Here is an 11,826-nt window from a genome sequence, read left to right as displayed (position 1 = left end):
TTGCGACCCCATGAATTGCAGCACGTCAGGCCTCCCTGTCCGTCACCAACTCCCGGAGTTCACTCAGACTCACGACCATCAAGTCAGTGATGCCATCCAGCCATCTCATCCTCTGTCGTCCCTTACTCCTCCTGCCCACAATCCCTCCCAGCATCAGAGTCTTTTCCAATGAGTCAACTCTTTGCATGAGGTGGCCAGACTACTGGAGTTTCAGCTTTAGCATCATTCTTTCCAAAGAAATCCCAGGGCTGATCTCCTTCAGAATGGACTGGTTGGATCTCCTTGCAGTCCAAGGGACTCTCAAGAGTCTTCTCCAACACCACAGTTCAAAAACATCAATTCTTTGGCACTTAGCCTTCTTCACAGTCCAACTCTCACATTCATACATGACTACTGGAAAAACCATAGCCTTGACTAGACGGACCTTAGTCGGCAAAGTAATGTCTCTGCTTTTGAATATGCTATCTAGGTTGGTCATAACTTTTCTTCCAAGGAGTAAGTGTCTTTTAATTTCATGGCTGCAGTCACATCTGCAGTGATTTTGGAGCCCCCAAAAATAAAGTCTGACACCGTTTCCACTGTTTCCCCATCCATTTCATATGAAGTGATGGGACCGGATGCCATGATCTTCGTTTTCTGAATGTTGAGCTTTAAGCCAACTTTTTCCCTCTCCACTTTGACTTTCATCAAGAGGGTTTTTAGTTCCTCTCCACTTTCTGCCATAAGGGTGGTGTCATCTGCATATCTCAGCTTATTGATATTTCTTCCAGCAATCTTGATTCCAGCTGTGTTTCTTCCAGTCCAGCGTTTTTCATGATGTACTCTGCATAGAAGTTAAATAAGCAGGGTGACAATATACAGCCTTGACACACTCCTTTTCCTATTTGGAACCAGTCTGTTGTTCCATGTCCAGTTCTAACTGTTGCTTCCTGACCTGCATACAGGTTTCTCAGAGGCAGATTAGGTGGTCTGGTATTCCCATCTCTTTCAGAATTTTCCACAGTTTATTGTGATCCACACAATCAAAGGCTTTGGCTTAGTCAATAAAGCAGAAATAGATGTTTTTCTGGAACTCTCTTGCTTTTTCGATGATCCAGCAGATGTTGGCAATTTGATCTATGGTTCCTCTGCCTTTTCTAAAACCAGCTTGAACATCAGGAGGTTCACGGTTCACATATTGTTAAAGCCTGGCTTGGAGAATTTTGAGCATTACTTTACTAGCGTGTGAGATGAGTGCAATTGTTCGGTAGTTTGAGCATTCTTTGGCATTGCCTTTCTTTGGGATTGGAATGAAAACTGACCTTTTCCAGTCCTGTGGCCACTGCTGAGTTTTCCAAATTTGCTGGCATATTGAGTGCAGCACTTTCACAGCATCATCTTTCAGGATTTGAAATAGCTCCACTGGAATTCCATCACCTCCACTAGCTTTGCTCATAGTGAGGCTTTCTAAGGCCCACTTGACTTCACACTCCAGGATGTCTGGCTCTAGATGAGTGATCACACCATCGTGATTATCCGGGTCATGAAGATCTTTTTTGTACAGTTCTTCTGTGTATTCTTGCCACCTCTTCTTACTTCATGGCAAATAGAAGGGGAAAAATGGAAACAGTGACAGGTTTTATTTTGTTGGGCTCCAAAATCACTGTGGACATTGACTGCAGCCGTACAATTAAAAGACACTTGCTCCTTGGGGGAAAAGTTATGATAAACCTAGACAGTGTATTAAAATGTAGAGCCCTCATTTTGCCAATAAAGGTCCTTGTTGTCAAAGGTATGGTTTTTCAGTAGTCATGTACGGATGTGAGAGTTGGACCATAAAGAAGGTTGAGTGCTAAACAATTGATGCTTTTGAACTGTGGTGTTGGAGAAGACTCCAGAGAGTCTCTTGGACAGCAGAGAGGTCAAACAAGTCAATCCTTATGGAAATCAGTCCTGAATATTCATTGGAAATACTGATGCTGAAGCTGAAGCTCCAATACCTTGGCCACCTAATGCAAAGAGCCAACTCGTTGGAAAAGACCCTGATGATGGGAAATATTGGGGACAAGAGGATAAGGGGGAAGCAGAGGATGAGATGGTTGGATGGCATCACTGACCCAATGGACATTACTTTGAGCAAACTCAGGGAGATAGTGAAGGACAGGGAAGCCTGGCATGCTGTGGTCCATGGGGTCACAAAGAGTTGGACATGACTTAGCAACTGAACAACAGTCATCCCTTAATCATACTTCAACCCTTGCCCCTGTATGGGGTGTTGGGAATGCATGATAGGAGAAGGGAGGTGGTAGGGATAGAAAAGGATAATTATACAGGTATCTGTAGAGTGCTAGTAGAAACAGAGAGGGAAACATAGGAATCATTGGGAGACCATTGTAAATTAATTATCACTTAGGAAACTATCAGAACATTATGGAATGAAGCAGGCTTGCTTACCTCTAAAGCCATAAGTTAAAGCAGGAGTTATGTCCCAGGTCATTAGGTGAAAGAAAAATGTCACCACCCTTCTACTAATGTGAATAAGTGGTATGACAGTACTAGTTTGACCCCATAGCGTCAGACACTCGGCTGCCTGATATGAAGGAGGAGCTAGGGATGTAAGCCTGGCATCTGATGAAAGAAGGAGGTCTTTTCTCCTCACCCATTTTCCTTTGGGTATAAAACTGTAGCCCACTTAATCCTCTGGGCAGAGCTCCCTCACCTGCCCATTGCATCTCTTACAAATATCTTATATTAATAAATTTATTTTCTGACTACCACTTTGCCTCTTGCTGAATTCCTTCTGCACTGCGACACAAAGAACCTGAGCTTCATTAAGTCCTGAAATTGACTTTGTGATCTTAGCTGGAAGACCATGGGTTTTGGCTGGGTTTGAGTCTCAGCACAATCTGAGGTGAATGGTTTTGGCAGAAAACATTTTTTTGAGTAGCGGAAGTATTCTCCCAGGATCAGTCTGGCTTTTTGGCTGAAACTGTTCTGCAATGTGACACCTCACTGGCAGGAGATGAGGTCTGGACTATCACTTTCTTAACATTATTTTTATTTTTTACTCACCTTCTACCTCCTTCATTTCTCTTTATTCCCTTCCTAGGATCTTAAGGGGAAGCAGAAAACCCGTTACACAGAAATGTATATAATATCAGTTCATCAAAGAGTTGGTTTTTAGTTTTTTTAAACCACTTTAAAATTAGGTACAGTGAATTATGTGCTGCCTCAGATATACTTCTATAGATATAGATAAGACCTCAAGCTATAAATATGACTGGATTCATTATTGGAAAAAGAGTTCAAAAACCAAATCCCAAGACATATAGGTGGGGGCATGGAGAAGGGATCTATGTTGTTACTTTCCTAAACTTGTTTTGGGAGTTGGTTGGCTAGTGAGGAGATAGGAGACATTGTCCTAGCTGGGAGTGGCTGTGCTTCTAAGTGCTTCTGGGAATTCTGGTCTGCTTTGACATGGATACTGGCTCCCTTCCCTGCAGTTATGTGTCCTATGCACTGAGTCCATGTTCTGTTACTGTGGAGGCTGCTGCAGGAAAATGCCAAGGAATGTGACTGCTCCTATGTTTGACAGGGTGCAACATGGCTAACTGTGTGGAAAGCCCCAGCCACATGGATGTTCTTTGAACATCTATACACATGAAAAGGATCTACAGTCTTTTCTGCATTTACATTTTGTTGGACTTATTTTTATTTTGGTTTAGTAAACTAAGCTGTGATTTGATATAAAACATGTATGGATTATAAAAGTATCTGGCATGCTCTTCTCCTTCAAAGAAGCTCTATAAAGAAAAACAAACTTCCCATCTTTGTGCATGAAAAATAACCTTGCTTCAGCCTTATTTTGAAGCCAGTCTCCCTCCTACATTCAGCTAGAGCCCCCAGGCCAGTTGAGAGAGACAACAGCATAGGACAAACTGGGTACCACGTCCACCCTGGGAATTGTTGTGGGGGCGGAACCAGTTACTGAGGGTCAGATGCTGGAGAAACCGATCACCTTGTGCCAGCACTCATGAAAGAGACCTAGAAGAGAAGAGACAACCACTGAGTGGTGGGAGGGCCCTCTTGCCGCACCTCCCTTCCTAGGGACAGGGTGCAGGTTGGGGGCTCAGACAAAGAGACCTGGGCCTGTGACTGCAAGCGGGACATTCTGAATCTGGAGAACCCTCAGGGAGGAGAAGAGAAGGGAGAAAATGAAGGAAATGAAACCCATGTAAAATCTCTGTGCCGTGCTACTGAACCACCCTCTTCTCCTGCCTCCTCCCACCAGACTCGGCCAGTGGGAAGAGGGGACCGGCAGCTGAGTTGGGGGCCTGATGTGATCACGGTTTTGTACGACCAGGTGAGGTGGGGGGGTTTCCTGGGGAACAAGATCAGAGACAAGCCAGGAGGAACAGGAGGATTGGGGAGATGGAGGAGGGAGCCAGCACCTGCTCCTTCCCTTCTAGAACCTCACCGTTAAAGAAGCACCATACAGCACATCCGATTAGGACAATTCCAAGTCCAGTTACAGTTCCAATCCCCAGCCCTGAAGTGCCTGAGGAGGGAGAGGAAGTGATGGGTAGTGTCTGGCTCATGGTTGCTGGCTCTCCAGGAACTGGGGCCTCCCCATGGGCCAGGGTACCTGATTCTTGGTCCACACGCTTGACGTTGCTCCAAGGGGTACAGTCCGTGACCATGACCTTCCCATTAGGGCACCTGGGTACAGACACAGGGGGACCCATCAGGGACAGCTGGCTGGATGAGGAGAAAGAGGGGGCAGCCTCCCATCCTGGGTCCCCTGACAAGACAGTGGAGGGGGGACAGGCTCTTGCTGTCTGCAGGGGAGGGTCCCCTCACTTCCCGTCACTGGGTGGGAAAAGGATCCAGGATTGTGTACTGCGGCCCCCAGGCTCCTATTGAGTGTTCAGAGCTGTCCTTCAGGAGCTCGGCTTCCTCTGCAAGGCCCGCCTGGCCTCCCTGGGCTGCACGGGAAGCTCTGTGAGGTGGGGGCCTCATCCAGGTCAAGGGTCAGAAGGGTGTGGGGACAAGATTGACTCATCCTCCAGTCATGGCTCAGACGGTAAAGCATCTGTCTACAATGGGAGAGACCTGGGTTCGATCCCTGGGTTGGGAAGATGCCTTGGAGAAGGAAATGGCAACCCACTCCAGTCCTCTTGCCTTGAAAACACCATGGACAGAGGAGCTTGGTGCAGGCTTTTGAGACCTGGGTTCGATCCCTGGGTTGGGAAGATGCCCTGGAGAAGGAAATGGCAACCCACTCCAGTCCTCTTGCCTTGAAAACACCATGGACAGAGGAGCTTGGTGCAGGCTTTTGAGACCTGGGTTCGATCCCTGGGTTGGGAAGATGCCCTGGAGAAGGAAATGGCAACCCACTCCAGTCCTCTTGCCTTGAAAACACCATGGACAGAGGAGCTTGGTGCAGGCTTTTGAGACCTGGGTTCGATCCCTGGGTTGGGAAGATGCCCTGGAGAAGGAAATGGCAACCCACTCCAGTCCTCTTGCCTTGAAAACACCATGGACAGAGGAGCTTGGTGCAGGCTACTGTCCATGGGGTCGCAAAGAGTCGGGCACGACTGAGCGACTTCACTTCACTTCCAGTCAAACTTGAATACAAGGCCCTCTCATCCACCTGTTGACTCTTCCTACCAATCTCAGCCAACCCTGGAACATCAGAGGATAGTGAATTACTATTGGCCCCTGAGTCCCCAAATAAGAAAGATTCAGGTGCTACTGGGAACAAGGGGCTGGGTGTGAGGCCTGTCAAGTTGGCTCCAGTTTTATAGGAACCTTGAAGGAGCACACACGTGGCCTCATCATGACTTCTGTCTGCTGTCAACCCTTCCGTCTTTCTAGGCCCCTCCCGAGGAGATGTGGGAAGGGGCCACTGGGAAAGCCGTGCAGGACAAACGGGGGTGGTAGGGAGCGCTGCTGCAGGCTCAGGAGACCCCACAGGCACAAGGGAGCTCTGAGAGGTGGGAGGGGCTTCACGGAAGCAGGAGAGAGAAATGGGCACAAGAAAACTGGGGTCTCCTGTGGGTTGGAAGCCCCCCGGGCTCCTGTGTCTCACCCGGTGCTGCATTTTTGACAGAATTCAGGCGCATCTTCTCCACAGAAAGTGCCAGGTTTGCACTGACACTCCAGTGTCCTTGGTGGGGGTGCAGCGATTTTTTTCTTCTTCTCCTAGAGACCAAAGATAAGGTTTTGAGGGTGTGTTTCCCTAATATGTCTCTCACCCCTTCTTCACCCAGATCTCCATCCACTCAGTCCAGGAAGTAATTCGGAGGGCTTCCTGGCTGGTCCAGTGGTTAAGAATCTGCCTGTCAAAGCAGGGGACACAGGTTCCATCCCTGGTCTGGGAAGGTCCCACATGTTGCGGGGCAGCTAAGCCTGTGTGCCACAGCTACTCATCCTGTGCGCTAGGGCCTGTGCACCACGATGAGAAGCAGCAAGGAGTAGCCCCCTCACCACAACTAGAGAAAGCCCTTGTTCCACAACAAAGACCCCGAACACCCAAAAATAAATGAATTAATCTTTTTTTTAAGTAATTTTGGGGTCATTTTCTGTGGCAACACACATAGACCATCCATAGAACAGCCACTGTTCACGTGTCACCAACAGAGGCATACAAAAGGGACTGTGCATCATTACGGATTGCATCAGGGTTGGGAAGAAAAATGTTTTAGACCACAAATGAGGAGCAAGAAGTGGGGTGGGGTGAGGTGTAATCTGAGACGCTGTGGATGGAGAGGAACCCTTGGGTGATGTCCCAACAGGTGATGCCCTGCTGGAGAGGCAGAGGGACCTCAGGTCATGAAGGCTGAGAGAGGCTGAGACCCCAGAGCAGAGGGCATGGCGCCCACAGGAGCCTGGCCCAGGCTCAGACACATCACACAGCTCAAATCCAGCCCTGCCCCACTCCCCCAGGCCTTCTGCACTGTTACCATCCAGCCCTCTCCATCAAGGGACACGTTAATCCCCTCTTTCCAGCTGATGTTCTGAAAGACTTCCCTACCAGTTGGCATGTGTTATGCAAATAACTTCTGTTTTCATTTATTTTACTGAGCTAAGACAAGATGAAGACCAAGCTGGGCTGGAAATCAGGTTTCTGACCCCTCATCCCATTTAAATCCCATCTCATCACCCAGCACCCTAACTGCAGGCACAGGGACCACAGGTTCTGTACCTGATTTGCAAGTTGTGCAAGGTAAGCAAGAAGGGAGGGTGTTTGAATGACTGGTGTAGTCTGTCCCATCAGTGCACGAGGCACAACCTTCACTGGCTTCTTCCATACAGAATCCTGGGAAGGAAGGGAAAAGCTGGTGAGTAAACCCCACAGGATTCCCTGAGGCTGGCAGTGTGGCTGGGGAGGCCTCTTTTGGCCTTCTGTGGAATATACAAGGGGAACTCTCCTCAACCGGGCTTTCATCTTTTGATTCTTCATCTACCACATACCCTAGACATACCCTAGAGCAGTACTGCCAACAGAAATATATTACAAGCCACTCATCCAAGTCACATTCATAGCTGGCACATTAAACAGTAAAAAGAAAGGTCAGGGGCTTCCCGGGTGGCTCAGAGGGAAAGAATCGGCCTGCCTATGCAGAATACATGGGTTCGATCCCTGGTCTGGAAAGATCCCACATGCTGCGGAGCAGCTGAGCCCAGGTGTCACAAACACTGAGCCTGGGCTCTGCAGCTCAGGAGCCACAACTACTGAGCACACCTGCTGCGACTCCTGAAGCCCATGTGCCTGAGAGGATCTGCTCAGCAACCAGAGAAGCCTCCCCAGGGAGAGGCTCAAGCACCGCAACCGGAGAGGAGGCCCCGCTGTCCACAACTAGAGAGAGCCCATGCAGCAGCAAAGCCCCAGCACAGCCAAAAATAAACGCATAGACATGGAGACAAGGGTTGGAGACCAGTCTTAGAATCTACCTGGTAGACATAACTTCTGTTGGAGGCTCCCTTCCAGTGGGGCTGATGACTGCTGGTGAATTTCATCCTTCCTTACAGACATGGCTGAAGCGGGTTTGACCTATGGGGACAAAGCAGGGACAGGCATGAGTGGCTTTCACACTCTCACCCCTTCTAGGATCCACCCCACATTTCCTTGACCACTACCTGCAAAATGAAACAGAACTGGGACCTTTCTTCCCAGCTCTAAACTCTCATTCTTTTCATGTTTGTCCTTTGGCCTTTTGTGCTAGCAAGTAACTTTCACTTATGTTTTTGCCCCTGTATTCTTTCGTCTTAAAATATGCTTATTCCAGAAAGTATGTGCTCAGATGTGTCCAACTCTTTGCAACCACATGGACTGTAGCCCATCAGGCTCCTCTGTCCATGGGATTCTCTCAGGAAGAATTTTGGAGTGAGTTGCCATTTCCTCCTCCAGGGGATCTTCCTGACCCAGGGATCAAACTTCAGTCTCTTGCATCTCCTGTGTTGGCAGGCTGGTTCTTTACCACTAGCACCACCTGGGAAGCCCAGAAAGTATGGGCAAGGGAAATTTTTTTTATAAGAATACAGAAACCACAGAGATCCCCTTGATTAGAGAAGATATCCAGTATTTTGTGTCTTGACTTCTATTTGACCATATGTGTGAATACTCTCAAGCTCTCTCTTTCTCACATGTGCATGCACACACACACACACACACACACACACACATTTTCACAAATGAGGGTTCTGCCATGCATATTGAGTAATGAACTTGTGGCTTTAATCCAACAAGCTGTCCCCAAAAAGAAGCTGTTAGTGTTCCACAAAATACCAGAATCACATGGAGAAAGAAGAAACAGCAATACAGGGTTTTCGGCCAAGTCTCTGTGCTAAAAATGACACAACGAGGCCAGTCAGAAACCACTGGAGTCTGAGGATTCGACCAGGATTATGATGATAGTGTTCTGATGTTCAGGATTGTATCGTCATTTGGGGGGAGACTGTCCTCATTTGTGGGAATATGCATTCAAGTGTCCAGTCATGGGATCTGTCATGTCAGCAGCTATGTTTCAGATGATACAGGAAACAAAGGGTTTTGTATATTTTGTAACTTTAATCTGGGAGTGATTTAAAGTAGAAAGTGACATTAAGAGGAAAAAAAAGAAAGAAAAACAAAGTTAAAATGGAAACAGCTTATGTTGAGCCCAGTTCAACTGCCTGGATCTAAACAAGATAAAATGCAACCTGTTAAATATTTGGGGACAGCTAAGCTCACATGTGTCTCCTAATCATCCCTTCCGCAGTCTGGGCCTCCTCCGAGTCACCCCAAATTGGTGGACTCTCCTTTCCCTGCCCTCACAATCCTATGCCTTCCTTTCTTCCCTGGTTCTCCTCTCACAGACTCTCCCTCAATGTTTTGTTACGAACAGTTTCAAACATCCAACAAAGTTGTAAGATTCATTCACTAAATGCGTATATGCTCATCTAAGTTCTGTAACTTAGATGTATCACATATTTCTTTCTCTATCCACCCCCGCTCTGTCCATTCTCTTAAGTGTCTTATTTTTATGATGAAATTCATATCTGCAACTCTTCATACATTGGCATTATGTCAGTAACTTGAGCTCAATATTTCTTTACAGTTTATTTCAATGTTAAGATTTCCAAAGAAGGAGTGCACAATCTTAAGGGGACCATTCAAAGAGCTTTTTTTTTTTTTTTTAATGCATACAGTTGGGAAATCCAAACCCTCTATCTAGATCATGGAAATTAGCTTGCTCCAAAACATTCCCTCACGCCCCTTCCTCAGTTATCCTAATCTCTGATGTGACTCCAAGAGGGAGTGGCCTTCATCATATGGAGGAAGGGCCCTTCTACCCTGATAAAATGAGACTTTTTTCAGACAGTAAAGAATCTGCCTGCAACACAGGAGACCCAGGTGCAATGCCTGTGTCAGGAAGATCCCCTGGAGAAGGAAATGGCAATCCATTCCAGTATTCTTGCCTAGAGAATTCCATGGACAGAGGAGCCTGGCAGGCTACAGTCCACGGGGTCGCAAACTGTTGGGACACAATTGAGCAACTTTCACCTTTTCATTACAGGGGGTTAAGTGTCAGTTCAAAGTATTTTTCTGCATCTGTTAAGCTGTTTAGTTTTTCTATATAATTTTTCTCCGTTACACTGGTTTGTGTGTCTGTTTTAAATTTTTAATTAGAGGATAGCTACTTTATTGTGATGTTTTTTGCCATAGGTTTTAAAGATCTATTTATTTATTTTGGCTGTGCTGGGTCTTTGTTGCTGCACGCAGGCTTTCTCTAGTTGTGGCAAGTGGAGGATACTCTTGATTTTCCCGTGTGGGCTTCTCATTGCAGTGACTCATCTTGTTGTGGAACATAGCGTCCAGGCGCACAGGCCTCAGGAGTGGCAGCCTGGGGGCTCAGTAGCTGTAGCACAGGGGCTCAGTGGCTCCCAGGCCTGTGGGATCCTCCCAGACCAGGGCATGAACGGGTATCTCTCACACTGCGAAAGTTTCTTAACCACTGGACCACCAGGGAAGCCTCCACACTGTTAATACAGTGAAAAACCCTGATTGATTTTCAGATGTTAATCCAACACTTATTTCTGAGATTAACCCCGTTTGGTCATGGTATGTTTTCTTCTTTAAATCTTCCTGAATTTAGTTTACTATTTGGTTTGTAAAGGAATTTTGCCTCTGTTTTTAGGAAGGGTATTTAAGAGCATTTTTTCTTCTTTTCAAATGTTTCCGTTAGGTTTAGGTATAAGGGCTATGTTGGCCTTAGAAGAACTAGTGAAGAACTCCTGTAGTCTGAAAGAATTTGTGTAAAGATTTTTGTTAGTTCTTTTATTGTCTGTATTTTTGTGGCCTCCCCTGTGACCTAACCTGGGGTCTCCTGGTTATCCACTCCCAGTCTCAGCAATCTCATGGATCCTTGAAACAATCTACTGGAATGGAAGAATCAAAACCATGGCACTATGGTGCCCCATTTTTATTTCTTAGACTGGCAAAGTGTCACAGTTCAGTGTGCAAGGGTGCAGGGAAATAGGGTACCCTTGTGGACTCCTGGTGTGAGTTAAAATGGTCCAGTCTTCTTTGGGAGAACAGTTTGTCATTATCTAGACAAAAGTGTAAAATCATCTAACCCACTGACCCAGCAATTCCACTTCTAAGGAGTTACCCAACAGACAATGCACATGGCTACACTGGATACTTGACAGGCACCCAGACCCATTCATCAAGTAGTGTTCAACATGAGTCCTACCTATTACAAACCGATACTTCAAAAATGAATTTTATACTTCTTGTGAATACAAAATGCTGTTTCTTTCCAGATTTTTGGTGCTAATTTGTTCAATGAAAAATGCATATTTTCACGATCCCTGTAACTTTGTTAGACCCTTAATTTTTTTTTTTTTCTTTGCACCTATAAGCAACTTTGAAAAGAGCCTCAAACAATGCAAGAAAGCAGTGCCAAGTGTGCACATTTTTCCTCCCGGTGAGTTTCTTAAAAATGCACACTCAGGGACGGGGAAGCCTGCTGGGCTGCCGGCTATGGGGTGGCACAGGGTTGGACACGAGTGAAGCGACTTAGCAGCAGTGGTGAACGACACCCAGAGCCTCCAACTCCCCTCTGAAAGAGAGCGGTGAGGATCTGACCCAAGCTCAGTTGATTGATGGTTTCTATTCATAAAGCGCAAGGAGCTGGAAGCAATTTTGAAGTTGTTCTTCTTTCAGAGAAAAGGAAATGTAAGGGTGCTTAAGGCAGTGGTGGGGGGAAGATGGGGCCCACACTGAATGATTTACAAAGGACACGTGTTAGAAGATAAATGCAGTGCAAAATAGAAAAAGAGAGAGAGAGAAAAGAGTCA

The 11,826-nt window shown here is 46.6% G+C and overlaps 1 protein-coding gene across 1 annotated transcript; it reads right to left on the bottom strand.

The window, feature by feature from the left end:
* Positions 1-4,322: 4,322 nt before the first annotated feature.
* LOC138080790 (tumor necrosis factor receptor superfamily member 10B-like) lies at positions 4,323-11,153 on the bottom strand. Its single transcript, XM_068973640.1, is given in 7 exon segments — positions 4,323-4,360; positions 4,457-4,698; positions 6,071-6,141; positions 6,143-6,183; positions 7,187-7,300; positions 7,936-8,035; positions 11,136-11,153. Coding segments are annotated over 7 exon segments (624 nt in total).
* Positions 11,154-11,826: the final 673 nt, after the last annotated feature.

The sequence above is a fragment of the Capricornis sumatraensis genome, chromosome 6 (assembly GCF_032405125.1).
Source record: "Capricornis sumatraensis isolate serow.1 chromosome 6, serow.2, whole genome shotgun sequence".
NCBI classification, from domain to species: Eukaryota; Metazoa; Chordata; class Mammalia; order Artiodactyla; family Bovidae; genus Capricornis; species Capricornis sumatraensis.
This window is presented reverse-complemented; position numbering and strand designations above follow the sequence as displayed.